Raw genomic sequence first — 19,449 nt, 5'->3', positions numbered from 1 at the left:
CTTTGAGTTTGTGTTTGTGACTTTTTTTTTTTTTTTTTTTTTGGGCTGCGTTGGTTCTTCATTGCGGTGGCTTCTCTTGTTGCGGAGCACGGGCCCTAGAGTGCACGGGCTTCGGTAGTTGTGGCGCGTGGGCTCAGTAGTTGTGGCGCGCGGGCTTAGTTGCTCTGCGGCATGTGGGATCTTCCCGAACCAGGGATTGAACCCGTGTCCCCTGCCTTGGCAGGTGGATTCTTAACCACTGTGCCACCAGGGAAATCCCTTGTTTGTGGCATTTTTGGTTTGTTTTTTGTGGTGAAGTGTAGGTTGGTGTTGGTGAGATGTATTTCACAGTGCGCGTCAGTCAGCGATCTTATCTCTACCATTTGCTTCTCTCCATGAGGCAACTTCTGGGCAGTAGATAAATGTGTTTTACAGATACATGGAAGTAACTGGGCATGTTGAATGAAACTAATTCAAGCTAGAAAGACCATATGATTTATTGTGCAAACCAGGAAACTTGTGATATTGGAAGGGGCGCTAGTTTGAGCTGATGTACTCTGGCTCAAACTTCTGTTTTTGAAGACCCAGTGGTAAACTGATCTTTCCCTTATTTGCCTCCACTATCTTGTGACGAGGAGCTTTATGCTGTGGTTCAGACATCTGGTACTGTCACCGTGATCAGTTCCCCAAGGGCAACTGCTGAGTTAAGTTCTTTGTAGGATTTGAGTTTGGGGAACAAAAGATCAAGAATACCTCAGTGATTTTTCCTCTGGACATTCAGTTGAGTGGAAATGGAGATGATAAAGAGTTTCGAGAACATTCTTGCATCGAGAACATTGGATGTTACATGTTTCATTGGCTCTGACAGTAAAGTACTCAGGTGGCTAGGCTGGTTTAAGAAGAAGTGATTGATGCAGCCCCCCAAGCGCGTCCTGGTGACAGGGCTTGGGTTCTGTCTGGGTTCCTCTTATCTGGTCACCACTTCATCAAAGGGGCAGTCTTTCTTTCTGTCTTAAAAGGCTGCAGTAAAAAAAAAAAAAGCAAAAGCCGTTTCCGTAGTTCTTTCTGTCCTGCTGGTATTTTGTGCAGGTGGTGGAGTATGTCCCGGCTCGCGTGGGCCGGTCCGTATTCGCATGTGGAGCTGCCTTGAGAGATGTCTGTTCCCTTGGGGACCCTATCTTCCCTGTTTTCCCCTCGTTTTTGTTCTCTGTTGACCATTTAGGCTCATCAGCCGAACTAGGGTCAAATAGGGAAACGCTTTCCCTCAGGGAGAGAGATTGACGTCTCTTCTTGTGTGGGTGGTGCTTTGCCTTGACTTTGTGTTTTGCTGGGACGGGTGTGTAGCGCAGCTCCTCCGTTTCCCCTGGAGCGCTGAGGAATGAGTCAGGGCAGAATATATGTTAACTCCAGGGCCAGGTAATACTAGGCCGGACAGTCACCCCGTTCTGGTTCCTTCCTCTGACTCTGCCGAGCTAGGGTCCACTCAGCCCACCTGAGAAGAGCATTTCTATCGAGTGAGCTTCAGCTGTGGTCTGATCCAGCCACCGCCTGGCTGGCAGCATCAGCGCACCCCGTGGCACCCGTCCTGCTCCTCACTGCCCCTTCTTTCTCCGAAACCCTGCCCTTCACCGCGGTATACCCTCCACAACTTGCCACTCTTCTCAGGCTCAGCCAGGGGTTCTGCGCACCCAGGGGCAGCCTGGTCTCTCACCCGGCCGCCCCGCCTGCGCCCCTGGGTGTGCAGCGGCTGCCCCTTCTTCAGCCTCCTTAACACCCTCCTCGAGTCCCTCCTGCAGCCCAGGAGGCCGTGGCATCCGTGCAGCTCCTGCTGTCCTAGCCTCAAGTGTAGCGGGAGCTCGGGTGGTCCCCACCTATGGTTGCCCCCCCCCCCCCCCCCCCCCCCGGCGTGGCATCAGGTAACCATGGCGATGGGAGGCTGGGGCTGAAGACAGGAAGGACGGGAGAGAAAAGAGAAAAATTCTTCGTTTCGTCTTCTCCAGTTTGCTATTCACACGACCGCTGGCCGGTTTACAGTTTGTGACCTTAAATTTAAGTGTGGGGGAAAAGTCCACCTGTATAAACTGTTTGCTCTCTGACAAGGGCACTTACAACACTTAGTTCAACTTCTCAATTTTGTAAGAAGATCTAAGGGCACCTCAAGCACTAGTCTTTCCCTGAGCGCCTTCTTTCTGTCTTACTTTCCCTTTCTCCGTTGGCCCCCCCATTCCTGGTAACTCGTGGGTGAACTTGAGCCAGAGGAGGCTGCCTCACTGCCCAAGGGTGGGGACCGTTACAGGGTCAGCCCTGGGCCCGCAGCTGCCCGTTTTCTCTTCTGGCTCTTCTCAGGTCTGCCCAGGCCGGGCTTCCCTGCGTCTGCACATAGGCTAAGAGAGTCATGTACAGCAGCTTCCTGTACTGACCCCAGCGAGCGTTGATTCTGAGGTTAAAGGGTGTGACCTCAGGGCCCTGGCAAGACTAACAGGCCCACTGGCCCTTGCTCCATGCCTTTCCACGTGTGAGTTTACCGGACCTAGAGAAAGGTGTGCCGGTTCACTGGCAGCGGGGATATTCCTTCCTCCTTCCCTCCCTTCCTCCCATCAGGGATATTCCTCCCTTCCTTTCTCCTGCCCACCTTCTACTTATAATTGCCAAGGTAGTTGAAAAATTTTACGTGATAATGTGGAAAGTATCCCGTGCTAATTAATGCCTTGAGTCTTCTCAGATCATCCCATTTTCAAATTAAGCTTTTTATTTTGAGTTAATTGTAGACTCAGGTAAGAAATAATACAGAGGGATCCTGTGTACCCTTTACCCAGTTTCCCCCAATGGTAACATCTTGCAAAACTGTTAAACAGTATCATATCCAGGCTGTTGGCACTGATGCTGTCAATACGTAGAGCCTTTCCACGACCATAAGGATCCCTCATATTGCCTTTTTAGAGCCACAGTCACCTCCCTCCCACCCCTGCCTCCCTCTTAACCCCTAGGAGCCACTAATCTCTTCTCCTTTCTATAATCTTGTCATTTCAGGAATGTTATATAAATGGAGTCATACTGTATGTAGCGTTTGAGACTGGCTTTTTTCCACTCAGCGTAATTCCCTGGAGATTCATCCAGGTTGTTGGCTGTATCACTAGCTTGTTCCCAGTTTGGGGCTATTATGAATAAAGCTGCCACAAACATTTGTCTGCAGGTTTTTGTGGGAACGTAAGTTTTCCTTTCTCAGGGATAAATCCTTTTGTGTGCTGGGTTGTATGGTAGTTGCATATTTATATTCTTAAGAAATTCTTTTCCACAGCGGCTGTACAATTTTAAATCTCAAGAGCAATGTATGAGTGATCTAGTTTCTCCACATCCTCAACCGGCATTTGGTGGTGGCATCATTTTGTATTTTAGCCATCCGGATAGGTGTGTAGTGATACCTTGTGGTTTTAATTTGTGTTTCCTCCATAGCTAATAATGTTGAATATCTTTTTGTGTTTATTTGCCATCTGCATATCCTTTTTGGTGAAATGTCTCTTCTTTTGTCCATTTTCTAATTAGTTTTTTTGTTTGTTTTTACTGTTGAGTGTTAAGAGTTTTTGATATATTTTAGATACTGGTCCTTTGTCGGTATGTGGTTGCAAGTCTTTTCTCCCAGTCTGTGGTTTGTCTTTTCATCTTATTAGGTCTTTGGCAGAATAAACGTTTTTAATTTTGATGAAGTCCCATTTATCAGTTTTCTCTGTTACGGCTTGTGCTTTTGGTGTCAGGTCTAAGAACGCTTTGCTGTAGATCCTGAGAACCTTCTTTTATGTTTTTTTCTAAAAAAATTTTAGTTTTATGATTTACGTTTAAGTCTGTGATCCGTTTGGGGTTAATTTTTGTATAATGTGTGAGACTTCGATGGAGATATTTTTTCCCCATGCATGTCCTTTTTCTCCAATACTACTTGTCCAGAAGGCTGTCTTTCCTCCATTGAATTGCCTTTGCAGTTTGTCAGACATAAGCTGGGCATATTTGTGGAGCCATTTCTGGGATTCTGGTGGACTGACTCCTCCAACTTTATTCTTTCCTCTCAAAATGGTTTTTTAGCTATTCTGGTTATTTTGCCTTTCCATATATATTTTAGAATAGTCTTGTCTATATCTACAAAAGAATTCTTGTTGGGATTTTGATAGGAATTATGTTAAACCTGTATATCAATTTGGGGAGAACTCTTTTCTTTATTGAGTCTTTCAGTCCATGAACAAAGAATGTCTCTCCATTTATTTAGATCTTTGATTTATCATTTTGTAGTTTTTATCATACAAGTCTTACACATGTTTTGTTTGCTAGCTTTAGCTTTCCTTCTTTCTTTACATATTTTGTTGGTGCTCCCCTCCCCCCTGCCCCCCCCTTGCACGTGGGCAAGTGTAAATGGTATTATATTTTTCAGTGTTCACATGTTCGTTGCTAATATATGGAAACACAATTAATTTTTGTGTATTTATCATGTATCCCTTGTCTTTGTTAAACTCGTTATTGGATTTAGGGTATTTTGGGGGGGGAAAGATTATATTGATTTTTTTTCAGATATTGAACCAGCCTTGCATCTCTGGGATGAATCCCACTTGATCAAGGTGTGTAATTCTTTTTATATATTGTGAATTATATTTGCTAATATTTTGTTAGTATTTTGCATCTGTATTCATATAGGAAGGGACTTACAATTGGTGTTAGATTTTCTTTAAATATTTGATAGAATTCTTCAGTGAAACCGTCTGGGCCTGGAGATTTCTTTTTTGGGATTTTTTTTTTTAAACACCTCCTGGGCTGGTGGAAGGACTCATAATCACTTGGTAGGGATGAAAGTCCCACTTCCCTGCTGCCTTCTCTGATACCATCTGGGTGAGGGTATTAGGACACCTTATTACAGCCTCAGGAGCGGAGGTCTGGGCTCCACCTGGACTTGGCGTGCTATGGGTGAGGCCACAGTGTTTCTTGGGGTGTTTGGCTGGAGTAGAGCAGTAATTGTGTCTTTTGCTAGGCTGCCCCTTTCCGGATCCTTTGGCTAGAGATAGCAGGTTTTTGTTGGGGATTTTTTTTGTCTGTGCCCATTGGCGTTTCTGGGTTCCCAGTTTCCTCAGCTCCAAATCTGGGATCTGTGAGGCAAAAAGAACCCCAGAGAACTCATCACTAGGGACCTGAGGTGCCTAGCCAGCCTGCCTTCTCTCTGCCTTTCAGAGTCTCTTTATGCTTGTTGTATATATAATGTCCAGGAGTGTTAGTTGTACTTAGTGGAAGGAATAGAGAGAGGTAGTTCTATTCCATTTCCCTGGAAGTGGAAGTTTCACTCTATTTTTTTCAAATACAGCTGTTTTGTCTTCCAGGAGGGAGTGTGTAGTTACATCATTGGGCTCTGCCTGAGGCCTCCGGCCTGTGATTCTCAGTCGCTTTTTGGAGTCAGGCTTCCTGGGAGGACAGCATTCCACTTGACTCTGGACTCCTCTCCTCTTTGAGCCTCAGGCATGTCCCCTGCTCAGTGAGGTCACCTCTATCTTGGCCTATCTGTGACAGCTGTCAGGAGCGAGCATCTCTTCTTCTCCCTTTCACATGTGTTGAACCCAGCCTCTTAAGACCTCAGCCTTTCTCTTGAGAATGACTTCTTGGTTTAGTGCAGGCACCATCTCCCTTCTCTTTTTATCTTTCATTTTCTCCCCATTTATATTTTTCCCCCTGTTTATGGTTTGAAAGGATCCTTTTCCAAGTTGTTCCAGGGGTGCTTGTTTGAACCCAGTAAAGGATTTCTTTCTCTTTTGACACCAGCTGTGGCTATCTGTGCGAAACCTCCTCTCACCGCCACCCCGTACATACGTGTTCAGGCTCTGGAGGTTTTGCCAGCATGTCATGGGATAAAGTAAGGTTTTGGTGGCATTTGCTGAGTTCTGCCTTGCGAGTTACTCCTTCTCTTAAAGATATTCTGTGGACAGTCTATACAAGGTAATGATTGACTCAGAGACTCAGAGTGCTGCTTTATCATTAACTGGCCCTGTGCTCAGCAAACCCCCATGCAGGTCTCTGTGGTTTAGCTCGAAGCCCCCTTCACCCTGCGTCCCCCGAGCCTGAATCCAAGCCAGGACCCCAGGCGTGCTCGGGCCCAAGTTAGCCTGCCCTGCCTGCGTCTGCCTACGCTGCCGAGGAGCAAGCCGCGAGGAGTCGGGGGTGAGATGGAGCATCCGGGGTGGGTCATGCCCTTCCCAGCCGCACTGAACCGAGCGGCGCAATAAAAATGGAGCGCATGGACATCGACTTCTAACACCGGTAAAGCTGCCCTGGTTGGCGGTTTATATTCCACTCTATCCCATTAATAATGCCTGCCTTGGGGCACACTGAGAATAGGAGTGGGTGGAGGGGCTAGAGAAGTTTCCCTCCTCTCCATGAAGTAGTTAAGAGCTGACAGCTGTAGTTTTAATAATTGAAAATTAAACTTATTGGAATGTTGTTGCTTCACCTCTTGGTAAAACCACAACTAAATTTAGCCAACTAAATTTAATAATTGAAAATTAAACTTATTGGAATGTTGTTGCTTCACCTCTTGGTAAAACCACAACTAAATTTAGCCAAGTACGGACTGGAAGTGCGTATTATAACCTCCGAATTGGTAAAATCAGTTTTCTTCCCGTAGAATCAGAGGATGTTACAGGTCTTTTGCTCAACTCTTTTATTTTACAGTTGAAGAGACAAATGCCCAATCAGTGGCCAGCTCAGAACCTGAGGCAAGATTTCTTTATTGCTAGTTATTCTTTCCAGTTTGTGATGCTGGTAACCTAAGATGTAGATGCATAGAGCTTTACAGTTGCAGGGACCATAGGAGTCTTCTGAGAACGGACCCTGGGGTTACATTCAGATTAGCGTCAAGGGTGCAGATAAAGGTGACTTATCTGCAGCGGTCCTTATTTTGGGGGTTGCTGATTCAGTTTAGGTTCAGGGAGTTTATGGGCATCCTTAATAGAACATACCAGGCGTATTAAATGACCCCGAGCAGCCTCCCCCAGGTCTCATTTCTAGACGTACTCTGCTCCAGCAGCTACTTCTGGAGGCCGTGGGGCCGCCTCAGTTCCCGCGCCCACCCGAAACACCATTATTAGCGTGGTTTTTGGTCCTGCTCTCCTAAATGTTTACTATTAATTTTGGTCAGGCTAGTCCTGTCCCAGTTGATATTTCAGTGTTATCAACTCTTAATTTATCTGTCGTCTTGAGCGATTGTCATCTGAGTAGATGATATGTGTGGACCATACTCCTTTCTGCGAATTTGCTCATTTCACTGTCAACTTTTATTGGGGATTTTTAGTGCAGAATGATTTGAGGACAAAACCAGCACCAACAGCTAGCATTGGGAACAGTGGTATATATAGTTATTTCTGCTATAATGCTTGCTTTGTGTTACTTCCGTGTAACTGAGATCTGAGATGCAATGCTTTGTCTGTGTTCTCATTGTGAAATTGGGTGCAAGTGAGAGCCAGAAAACAAACTGGTATACTTTTATTATTATTATTATTATTATTTGGTAATTATACTGTAGATGGAAAATTACGAAACTGCTGTTAATGAGGCAGAAACAGTGTACTTAGCATCTGGGCTGACTGTTAAGTTGACAGTGTTTTGACCTCTGGATCAGTGGGTTTCATGCTGTCACAGGCTTTTGGTCTGTTTGAAATTCAAGCATAAGTAGATGCTATATTTACTCACATTTCCCTAGCCTTCCTCATCTTTTCCCTTGCTACTTTTCTCCCTAAAATATGAGTTGAAACACATAGAATTATTTTCCTTTTTACTCAGATAATTCCTCCTGTATACAAAGAGGGTGCCGAGCCCTAGGGCTATCTGAATCCTTACCAGGGCCCCGGTGTACCCCGTTCCCCCTTCCTCACAGCCTGCGTTGGAGGCCTATCCTTCAATTTCTGTGCCAGGATTGGGCAGAGAAGGGTGCAATACAGGTAGCTGTCAAGTATGAGTGTGATTACCTTTCAGCTTTATTTTCAGCTTTCTCATGTTACCTGAGTATTGAAAAATAATATTTTACTTTAAAAAGTAGCAGTTCGAACTGATTCACTTTGTTATAAAGCAGAAGCTAACACACCATTGTAAAGCAATTATACTTCAATAAAGATGTTTAAAAAAAAAAAAAAAAGTAGCAGTTCGCTGAGCAAATGAGTCTGCCCCAGACTAGAAATTAGCCGCTTATTACCTAAGTACTGCAAACATTTTCCATTTTCAGATGACATAAGTAAACTGTCAAAAGACACATGAGACTATTTAAGTGCATTTTACTGTACCGTTTTCTGTTCAGAAGCAGGTACTGTCATGTTAAACTGCTTTATCCTGTCGAAAGTAGCCTCAACTTGTATAGTAGAGAGAGTTTTAAGATACATTTTTGTTTCTTTGATTTAAAGCAACGAAAAAAGGACAGTCAGATTCTTGTAGACCACAGAGAAATCCTGGCCTGCCCCCATGCTCAAATGCATTTCCCCAGATCCAGAGAACGTGTGTCATTACTGTGAATTCCCAGTATCCCAGAGAAGCTCATGGCATCTGCTCCTCTGTGCTGTGAAGATCCATCACCGTTGTCTCAGGAAGCAGAGAGGACACATTATCTAAAACAGGGGCGGTGGATAAAACTGGAGGCAGAACAGTTAGGTAAACCCTAAAACTATTGCAATCACACAAGTATCCAGGAAGAGAACGTCTGCAGTCCAGACGGCTTGCTTGTTCTCAAAATGGAATGGAGTGGGAGCAGGTAAATGGAAACATGGGAGTCAGCACAGTATGTGCACAAATATATATGCATCTGTGTGTACAAACTAAAGATTAGAACTTGATCTGATGTGATTTCCCAGGGACTGAATTCTCCCATTTCAGCAATATGGAAGCATTGTGATTTGGGGCTGTAGCCCACTCTGGCTCCCACTCTCGCCTGTACTTCTGTACCTAAAGTGGGTGAGGAGCCTCAGCCCATGGAAATGGCTGCGTGCAGATTCCTGTAGCTCATCAGTGGTGGAGGGGACAGGGAGGGCAGAGGCTGCCACCTGCTCTCACAGAGCCCTGGGGCCACAAGGAGCGCCCCGCTGCACGGTGCAGTGTGAAGGGAATGCGTCCCCTCTCCAAGGACTGGTGCGAGAGAGGTCGCTATTGAAATGTTGGTAATTAGGTGACCTTGTTACTCTAAAGCATTTTTCATAGTCTTTGCAGTCAGACATTTCTATCGTAAAGAGCACTTTAATTAACAGAACCTCTTCTTGAATAATTTTGATACTTATTTTAGTTGACCTGCTAGTAACAGAGCCCTTTCACTCACCAACCCATCCATAACTATTTATATAGTTACGTGTGTTACAAACATACAGGCATCCAGTAAGGGAGCGTGTTTAAGTAATTCATTGTGAATTTTATGTGTATCGTGAAGGGGGTTTGTTAACATGTCTTGATGAGAGATCATGTGAAACTTCTCTTCAGCTTTTAGGGAGCACATACTTTGTCTCCTTTTTAGATCTCCTGTTTTATTTTTGTTGCTGTCTCTCCCTATAATAAAAGTGGTAGAACCACATCACTCTCCGTGAAGGAGAAGCTGCGGAGGTGGGATGGGGGGTGGCCTGTAACCCTGACAGCAGTCCTCTGGCCTTCACGTGCATTTGCCCGGCGGCAGGGGGGGGTGGCATTTTTGCTTGTTTATTCCTTGTGACCCCCATCCTGCTCCTCCCTTGGCCTTGGAATTAATTATTCAGAGCCCAGTTCAAATCCCGGTTCTTCCACCTCATAGCTGTGAGGCCTTGGCAAGTTTCTTAACTTCTCTAACCCTCATTTCCTCGTCTGTAAACTGGAGATAATAATATCCACTTCGTAGGTTATTAGCATCAGATGAGGTGATGTATCGAAGTTTATCTGTTTAAAGGACCTAGTTCACCACTTGGCTTAGAGTGGAATGGGCTCAGTACATATGATAAACATAAAATGTTTTGACGTGAGTGTAGAAAACACTGGTTTTATTCCTAAGTAAGTGCAAGACATTCTGAGATGTCTGTGGAAATTCAGACATTATAATTCACTGCCTGGGATGAATGACGGTGTGGTAAAAGCGAATAGAAGACCTTCGTTCAAAGAAGCAGACTACCTGTGATAATGTAGATGTCACCAGGATCTTATAATTAATGCATCTGTTGATTGGTTTTCATTGCTGTGGCTTGTTTTAAGCTTTGGGATATGTGTTAGAAAAGGAATGCTATTTTTAAATGATGCTTAACCTCATCAAAGCTGCCTGTAATGTTCTTATTTTGTGACTGCAATAAACATTTTATGGGATAAAATTTGTATTTTAGTCCTTTCAGGAGAGAACCAAGAAAGAGTTTTCAAGTGAGTTTCTGATTTTTCTTAGTTTAGGTTCCTCAGAAGTTTAAACCTTAATTTGTTTGATGCAATAGCTAAAAGAATAAAAAGTCTTTTGAAAATGTCTTAATTCTGTTGTCAGTACAAAAGATTGTTTCAGTTTTAGCTGGAGTCTGTATTTTGAGGCTTTCTTTAACTGACTTTAATAAAAATTACATATTTTAGAAGATAGTAGTAAGATACTTGTTGCACGAATGTCCAGATAGTATTCAGACACATTTTGTCTTCTGCTATGTTAGGTTTATTTTTGGAATGGAAGTAATTGAGTCCTCTATTTATATTTACTTTAAGTTTTTTGTGTTTTAAAAATATGCCATGTTTAGTGCTTATATCTAAGGGGATGAAAAATATGTAGCATGTTTCAGTTTTTCCTGGTTAGTTAATAGTGTAGAGCCCTTTCCAAAGAGGATTTCAGTCTCAGTTTTAGTTTATATGTGATTAGATTTTAAGCTCTATGAAGTTTCAATTTAATATCTGAATTTATCTAAACTTGGTTCGTTGGTTTTAATCATAAATCATAATGGTCAGTCCATCCATTTAAGAAACCAGTTCATGTGCAAAAAAGAACAACTGATTGCTGTGGCCATTCTTTTTGCATTCCTGTATTTCAGATCTCAAATAACTGAAGTGAAAAAAATAAAAAAAAGAAAGAAAGAAAGCTGGATTAGCCACTAATTAATTTTTATTATTTTGAAGAAACTTTTTTGAGTTGTGAGAACTCTACTGTCAAGATAGATGCCCATAAACTTGTATTTTAAAGTTAATTATACATTAAAGTAGATTTACTATCATACTTTATAAGGATACCTCTTCTTCACACTAAAAAAAAAATGTAAAAGTAACAAAATTGGAAGTCTACCTAATGCTAACCGTCTCTTTACGTCGTACTTTGGGATGAGCATGACTACATAGTACATATTGTTTGTATTTTACAGGGACATTTTACATTGACCATATAACTTTTAAGATTGCTTTTTCTTTGGAAATCAGTTATCGTAGTATTTGAAATGACCGCTGTATACTTATTTTGGGGTTTAACCAAGCTTCTTTGCATATTAGAAAATACTTCGTAGGACCAACCCTGTTTCCCCCTTTGGTTTATTTAGAAGACTTGCACTGTCTGCCAGATGCTGCTTCCTAACCAGTGCAGTTACGCATCTCATCAGAGAATCCACCAGCACAAATCTCCCTACACCTGCCCCGAGTGCGGGGCCATCTGCAGGTCGGTGCACTTCCAGACCCACGTCACCAAGAACTGTCTGCACTACACGCGGAGAGTTGGTTTTCGGTCAGTATATCGTTCATTTCCGTGCCAATAAAGCTGATTAACATCTGAGGGCACAGGGTTCTGAGTGGTCTGCGCACATCGTTTTCAGGGTCATACAGTGATACCTCGATTAACAGATCCTCTGGGAACCTGGCTCATTTGTAGTCGAGTTGATCTGTGTGAATCCTGTAATGTGGTATTGACTCTGGTCCACACGAAGCCGAGGGTCAGTGGGGCCCATCCTTCCAGGCAAAAGTGTGCAGGTGGCAAGGTTTGGCTTTGATTGACTGTTAGAGCCTTTATACTTTCTGCACCCTTTCTAACGTACTTCTGTTGTCATGCTCTCTGCATTTTAACCCCTGCAAGAATGCAGTGCATTTCTGTACCTCTGAATACTTCCTCTCATCAAAACAGAAAGGGTATGGATGGTCCCTTACTTTTATCTTGTCTTGTTGAAGGATTGAGTGTATGTCCTTTCCTACCACCGCTCGTTGTGGAAGAGCCTTCCACCCCAGATCACCTTCCTTTATTCCTTCTTCTCCATTACCTGAGTCCAGGCTTCTCCCTCATCTCTGCACATCTTAACCGTGACCCCTTTCACTGCCCCCTAATATTCTCAGATATGTCTTTTACAACATCTGACAAGGCTAATGTCAGTTTAGTCTTTTACAACATCTGACAAATCTAAATGTTAGTTTAGTATTGAGTGATGATGCATTTGAACTTGATCCTCCACTTTGTGACCTTCTGAAATGCATTCCTGTACCTTTTAGAAACATTTTATTCCTGTACATTTTGACCCAACGAAGGTCCACCAAGAAAACACGTCATTGATATACAGTGTCTTTGTTAATAGAGGTATTACTGTATTCTGTATTTATCTTGAACTTGAACATTTGGTCACCTGGTATTGTTAATGTTAGACTGTTAATATACAATGATTTTTTTTTTTTAGTTGTGATACAGATATGATGTTTTATAAAAATGAAGGCCAGTCGGTATGATTTAAAAGTTTTATTTCAGTTAAATTTACGTTATGGCATCACCAATTTCTAGGCGGTTCAGTCCGTTTTTCTAACACTAAGACTTACTTCACATTTTTATCTCATGCCTCCAAACCTGTGATGCACAGATGTTTAATGGATTGGCAACCACCCTAGTAGAAACCCTTTGGTTTGGAAATTTAGAAACCAGGGTTTTTGTACCAGTTCTGCTCCTCATTGTGTGGTAATTCATGTGTTCTTTGTGCCTTGGTGCCCTGTCTGTAAAATTGGTGTGATGTTTGCCTCCTTCTCTGTGGGGATGTTATAGAGTAAAACAGGATAATCCAAAAGCATGCTAAGTGCTTAAGAGGAATGTTCCACATTGAAGGTGCCCTTGATTCCACAGAATTCATACACAGTGATACTTTGGTTCTTATCCCATGTTTTGAAACTCTCATTACTGGATTCTTTCTTTAATATAGAACTACAAGTGCAGTTCTTTTAACGGATGCCAATTTCCTCAGATATTTATAGTTGATTTTTCTAATATAATGAAAGTAAACTTAAGTTGGAATGAATAAAGGAAGTAAGACTCCTATAATGCTAGCTATTCCTGGTATCTTTTCTAAATTAAAACAAAAGCTCTGCCGGCAAGCTAAAAGTAATTAACTCAACTTGGAAAAGACCATCCCTTGCTTTTCTTTTCTTTTTTTTTTCCCCCTCATTCACAGAGTTGCTTAAATTTGGCACTTTGAATTTTTACTAAAATTTCTGTTTGGTATAGACTTTTTTTCTTGCATTTGAGGGTTACAAGAGCTATAAAAAACACTGTTTGTACGTTCTGAAGTTTAGTTCATGTTTACCTCTTTAGGTAATAGAACAGAATTTGACCTGAGTTTTTTTCCTGTTGTTTCAAATAATGGTCCAGTCTGCTACTTGTCTGGGGTTTAGCAGCCCCTTGACCTTGTACATTTCCCCCTCCTTTTTTGGCTTTATAGTTTTTCCAATTAAAAATTTTATTTTATTTTTAGCCAGAGGAGCATCTCTAGCATGGCTCCCAGCCTGACTTTGTCTCTTTGGGTTTAGTGTGCCTTGTTTACTCTCTTCGTGATCATATTGCATCTCCCAAATATTGAGGGGGTCATTTCTAGCTTCTGGTTGATTTGGTAAAAGTCATTTATTTCTCTGAATTTTTCTGCTTCTTGATCCATTAGATCTGCATCTAGAAAGGGGAAGTATAGGATTGTATACTGTAAAAAATTTTTTTTAATGAAGAGAAACTTAATTGGTACCCAGAACACACAGGGCTTCAGCTATATTAAATATTTATTAATAGACTGGATTTTTAGTAGCATTAGGATGCTGTACGAACCCTTCACATTCTCCTTCTATTTTTCTATCTTATTTGCATTCCATATTGGCCTCTTTTCTTCCACTTATAGGCAGATATTTTACAACTTTCTTTCAAGTTCTTTTAAATTTTTCTACTTTCTTTCCTCACATTAAGGGGGCGGGGGGGCTCTCCCTTGGCCTCCATGAGGCTCTTTGGACCAAGCCTTAGCCACCTCCTTTATCAGCTGTAGGTTCTCTAACCTCCTGCTTATTTTCTTAGAGATTAAATCTTCCTCTCACTCCAGGCGACTTCAGAGAAACAGCCCTTCCTTGGTGTTTTGCCCTTTGAATACACCTTTGTACTCTTGATGGGGAAAATACTTTATGATTCACGATGTAGCAGATTGTTTTGTTTAATAGTTAGTAACCCATCTATTTTTGTTGTGTGTAATCTTCCTCTTTCATAGGAATTACTGGCTTCTAGGGTTGGGAAGGACTAAAAATTATCTAGTCCAACTCTTCTCATTTAACAAATGAGAAACCAGCCCAGAGAGGATCAGTAACCTGTTCAAGACAACCCAAGTTCTAGTTAACTCAAAATTGTTTCAGTGTGCTTGGGTGGCTTTATTGCCTAAAACGGTAGGTCAAGTAGATAGGACAGAGGAGCTTTCTGTACTTATTCTCCTGTATTCAGTGCTTTTAATGTATGTGCTGCTGAACATGATGCCTTAAGTCATTTAAAATGCTAAGGCATTAATTATGATTTTTATGAAATGCCCGCAGAGCTTAACATGGCACGCTTCATAGAGCACATGTAATTTAGAGTGTGTCACTCCTGTACGACTTCGGAAGCTGCTCCTTGAATTTGGAGGGAGGTTCTAAGAACAGACGTGCCTTAGGTTCACGTTGACGCCATCGAGCGCTGCCCCTGGAAGGCAGCTCCAACTGCAGTCTTCCTCCCCCAGGTCAGCTCTCACATTCACACCCAGGACACGTCTGCCAGGTGTGTGAAAGGTCTACCCCTGCAGACCCTCGAGGGTCGACAGAGAGACCACTCTCAAATAATTTTCAGGTGTGAACAAAGAAGGAAGACTAGGTGATAAATGGGTGGGCTGTAAGTGGTGCTGGGAGTCCTTGCATGAGAAAGGTGAGGCTGGGGAGAAGTGTCTCCAAGTTCTAAAGTTTGTTTCTGTAGGACTAGATTTGAGTGAGGAGTGAGCTAATCATCAAATTATTAGAAATTCAAGAAGAGGTTAGATAGAGAGGCAATTTACATAGGGAGGTTGGTTTTTCAGACGTTTATCTTTCACGTCATTTGTTAAACAAATGTAAGTGTACTTAAATTGAATTTCCAGGAGACAAACACACTAGGTGGTTGACCTTACCTGTAGCCTCCAGGAACGTTCAGTGCCTCAGTGTGGTCAGGACACAGTGGCTATGGCTTTGGAGCCAGTACTCATTCGTTCCTCTGGGTCCCTGTGTCGATGGCATATAGGATTAGATAGCAAAGATTTCTTCCATTGGGTATTGGGGATGGGTGGGAACCTCAGAATCCAGCGTGCGGGAGTCCTCTCAAAGCCAGCAGTCGTAGGGTCTTGCTGTGCTGCTGGCCTTGACATGGCCCCATGGTCCATTGGTCTCACCACAGCCTGGAGTCTGGATGTTCATTCTTAGAAACTATAAAGATGCTCAAAAAATAGTCCATTGGAGTTTTGTTTTTCTTCTTCATGATCTTCCTTCTCAAATATATAAAGATAATTTGATCTGTTATAAACAGAAAAAAACCCACACGCTTAAGAAAGCCATTAAGAACCTTAAAGGGCTATTTTTGTTCATTTTACCCAGTTCTACACAGTTAAGTTATACATGTTTAGTGGTCTCGTGCTAACGACTGTGTGTTTATTTTCTAACAGATGTGTGCATTGCAATGTTGTGTACTCTGATGTGGCCGCACTGAAGTCTCACATTCAAGGTTCTCACTGTGAAGTCTTCTACAAGTGTCCTATTTGTCCAATGGCGTTTAAGTCTGCCCCAAGTACACATTCTCATGCCTACACGCAGCATCCCGGCATCAAGATAGGAGAGCCAAAGTAAGTCATGCTGCCTTTCGACTTTTACCCCACTCCTTTATTAGTAATATAGAAGAGGTTGTAGTTCTGTGGGATATGATTTAAGATATGAAAAATTATGCCACTCGGCAGGTTTTGACGCTCTGTGAAGTATAGCTCATAACTCCCTAAACCTTTCAGTCCTGTCCAGGGGGAAATCTTTGTCCTAAAATGTCACTTACTGTTTATGCTCTTGTCATCAGTTTCTGCTAAACAAGTGAATGTTTATCATTTTTGTTCTTTTTCTTAAGATGATTTTAATAGGTTCTTGGAAGACTGTAAAAAACTGTCCTCTTTCAATTTTCATAGTTTCTTATAGTATACACTTTTCACAGTAACATTTATAAGATGAAGTCAACTTAAGACACTGGTTCCTGCATTTAACTTCATAGCCGATGTAAATCCTTGATTAGTAAAAAGTAAATTTCATTTTTTGCTTGATCTCGCTCTTAATTTTGTCAGTGTTTGCCTTGTTGAGTCTTTAATCCTGAGGTGGTGTTTCAGCAGACAGTTACGGGCTGCCCGCCTGCAGTGGTGGCCAGCTTAGCAAAGACGAGGCAGTGAGGGCGCTGGGGTCAGAATCCTGCCGCCACCCACCAGCTGAGTGACCTTGGGCCGGCACTGACCCCTGTAAAGTGAGGGTCATGCTTATGTCCCCGGGTTTGTGTGAGGATAAAGCAGGGTGAGGTCTTTAAGATGCATGGCACGTGGCCCCTCTCTCTGGCGCACGGAGGGCCCGTAGCCTCGGCTCCTTCCCTGCTTCCTCGGTCCCTGGATGTGCACACAGCCCTGGATCAGATGCCTGGCCTGATGTTCACTTTCTTTCTGTGTTGTTTGCGGCAGTGTGGAATTTGATAATTATGTGAGGCTAGATTTGCTGCCTCAAACCTATTGGTGTGTTTTGTCTAAACTCTATAATCAAGGAAGTATTGGGGGGAAGATATGTGGATATGCCGTATTATGTATGTCTGGCTTTAATGTAACATTTAGTTTGGGGGAAATGTCATTGGCTAAACACTATAGAAGTGACTCTGTTTACTAAAAAACTATGAGAAAATGGAATTTTATTCTAATAGGACCTTCATTCTGATCTTTGTAGATCTTCAAAATGAAACACATTACAAATTAGGGGATCCACATACGACTTGGTGTCTTGACTCCGAAGACAGACGTTAGTGAAACAGCAGTTAAACAGCCTTCAGTGTTCCTGGTCATCAGCCTTTTGGACACTAGCATAGTCTGCCCTACCCCCCTACTCTCCCCCCACCCCAACCCCCTGGTGAATATAGTTTTTGACTTGGTTTTTTTATTCAAGTAAATAAAACTTTATTCACTGGAATGTGTATGAAATCTGGAACAGTAGTTGTTACCTGGGAATACAGCACAGCAAACGATTAAAGTAAACTAAAACAATATTTCTCAAATTTGAGTAATGTATAGGAAAAAAATCATTCCAGTATTTTCTTAAAAACTTTTCCCTACTACAATGTTTTTTTAACAAGTGCAAGCCCAAAGATAGGCATTAATGATTGAGTTTTAAACTATAAAACTAAAACAAGGCTTCCCTGGTGGCGCAGTGGTTGGGAATCCGCCTGCCAATGCAGGGGACACGGGTTCGAGCCCTGGTCTGGGAAGATCCCACATGCCGCGGAGCAGCTGGGCCCGTGAGCCACAATTACTGAGCCTGTGCGTCTGGAGCCTGTGCTCCGCAACAAGAGAGGCCGCGATAGTGAGAGGCCCGCACACCGCGATGAAGAGTGGCCCCCGCTTGCCGCAGCTAGGGAAAGCCCTCGCACAGAAACGAAGACCCAACACAGCCATAAAAATAAATTAATTAATTAAAAAAAAACAAAAACAAAAAAACTGAAACAAATTTACAAGTGAAATACAACAAAACTCCCAGACCAGTGAACACAGTTAACAGCATTAATTCAGGGAAACGAGTCAAGTCCTCACTGCAGCAGCAGGTGCTGCCCCTCAGGCCCTGTGATTGTCACCCTGTACTACAGGCGCCACCTTTCCCTATGCACACTCCTATAAAGCCTGGCTTCCTGTGCCATGCTGGAAGCTGGTTGGCCTACATTTGACCCAGAAGCTTTCGTTCGACATTAGATCTCTGTTCTGTTAAAGTTAGCCGCACATAAATAAGTAGCTCCCACTCCAGTAGAATGTCAGGCATGAAATCTCCCAGCAGTCTTTGGTTAACGGGTGGTTTTATGCAAATGACTCAAAATTATGCAGATGATTTACGTTAATTTTTAAAGATCAATATAAAAATCCCACCTCCCATTTTCATTAGAGAATATATGGCAGTCTGAAAATATACCCATGAAGACCTGCAGTCCCAGCACCTCAACGTGAAAAGCACAACATAAGATTTTTATTTCACAGATGTTTATGTAGTGATTATTATGTGCAGGTACCATTCCAGTGCTTTGTTTTTTGTTTTCCAGTGTGTGGTCAGGCATGTTTCCCTGCTGTGTCAAAGGGAACTTTGAATATCCTTTAATCTTTTCTGGGTAATTTAAGATCATTTTGAATGTCCACTACTAGATTTTATGGTGATACAGTCTTGTGACTGTTTTTATATCTTCCTTGACGTCTGATTAACCAGCCGTTTCTTTGGCTGCTTTTCCCTTCCTTCTATTTGCCTCTTCTAAATGTCTATAAATAGAGCAATGAGGACTTCGAAGTGAAGAATTGTATGAGACGGAGTTGTTCTTTTTTTGTTTTGTTTTGTTTTTTTAAAGAGTCTGAGTGCCCTCATCCATGGCAGTCCTGGGTCTCCCATCATTAGTGCTCAGCTGATTGCTATGTGGTTGAATATGGGCCCTGAATCCAGATTATTCGCTCTGCCATTCACTGGAAAGTTGTTTAATTTTTTATGTCTCAGTTTCTTTTCTTTTCTTTCTTTCCTTTTTTTAAAAAATATTTATTTATTTATTTATTTATTTGGTTGCGCCGGGCAGGCTCCTTAGTTGCGGCTTGCCGGCTCCTTAGTTGTGGCATGTGGGCTCCTCAGTTGTGGCACGCGAACTCTTAGTTGCGGCACGTGGGATCTAGTTCCCTGACCAGGGATCCAACCCGGGCCCCCTGCTTTGGGAGTGCAGAGTCTTAACCACTGCGCCACCAGGGAAGTCCCAAGAGACAGAGTTTTGGAGCAAGTTCCTAAGAAATAAAACAGTACAAAACTACAATAGCGGTGTGGTGGAGGACTTTGATTCAGACGAAGCTGAATTTAAAGCACGGCCCTGGGATTTACACAGCATCAAGCAGATTCTCTAATCTCTGAGCCCGTGTCCCATCTGTGAGGGGGCAGTGGTGCAGATTCACCTAATGGAGGTGTGGGGACGTGTCCTACTCGGGCGGTGCCTTGTAC

At 42.7% G+C, this 19,449-nt stretch overlaps 1 protein-coding gene across 7 annotated transcripts in view; it reads left to right on the top strand.

Moving 5' to 3' along the window:
• Positions 1–19,449, top strand: part of ZNF532 (zinc finger protein 532) — a 107,103-nt gene that overhangs the window by 51,070 nt on the left and 36,584 nt on the right. For all 7 annotated transcript variants that reach the window (XM_061169393.1, XM_061169395.1, XM_061169391.1 and 4 more), the window contains 2 exons: positions 11,487–11,668; positions 15,876–16,052. In XM_061169393.1, coding sequence (XP_061025376.1) covers positions 11,487–11,668; positions 15,876–16,052 — 359 coding nt within the window. The remainder of the gene's footprint in view (positions 1–11,486; positions 11,669–15,875; positions 16,053–19,449) is intronic.

The sequence above is a fragment of the Eubalaena glacialis genome, chromosome 15, assembly GCF_028564815.1.
Source record: "Eubalaena glacialis isolate mEubGla1 chromosome 15, mEubGla1.1.hap2.+ XY, whole genome shotgun sequence".
NCBI classification, from domain to species: Eukaryota; Metazoa; Chordata; class Mammalia; order Artiodactyla; family Balaenidae; genus Eubalaena; species Eubalaena glacialis.
The sequence above is the reverse complement of the archived record's forward strand: the minus strand, read 5'-3'. Positions and strand labels throughout refer to the sequence as shown.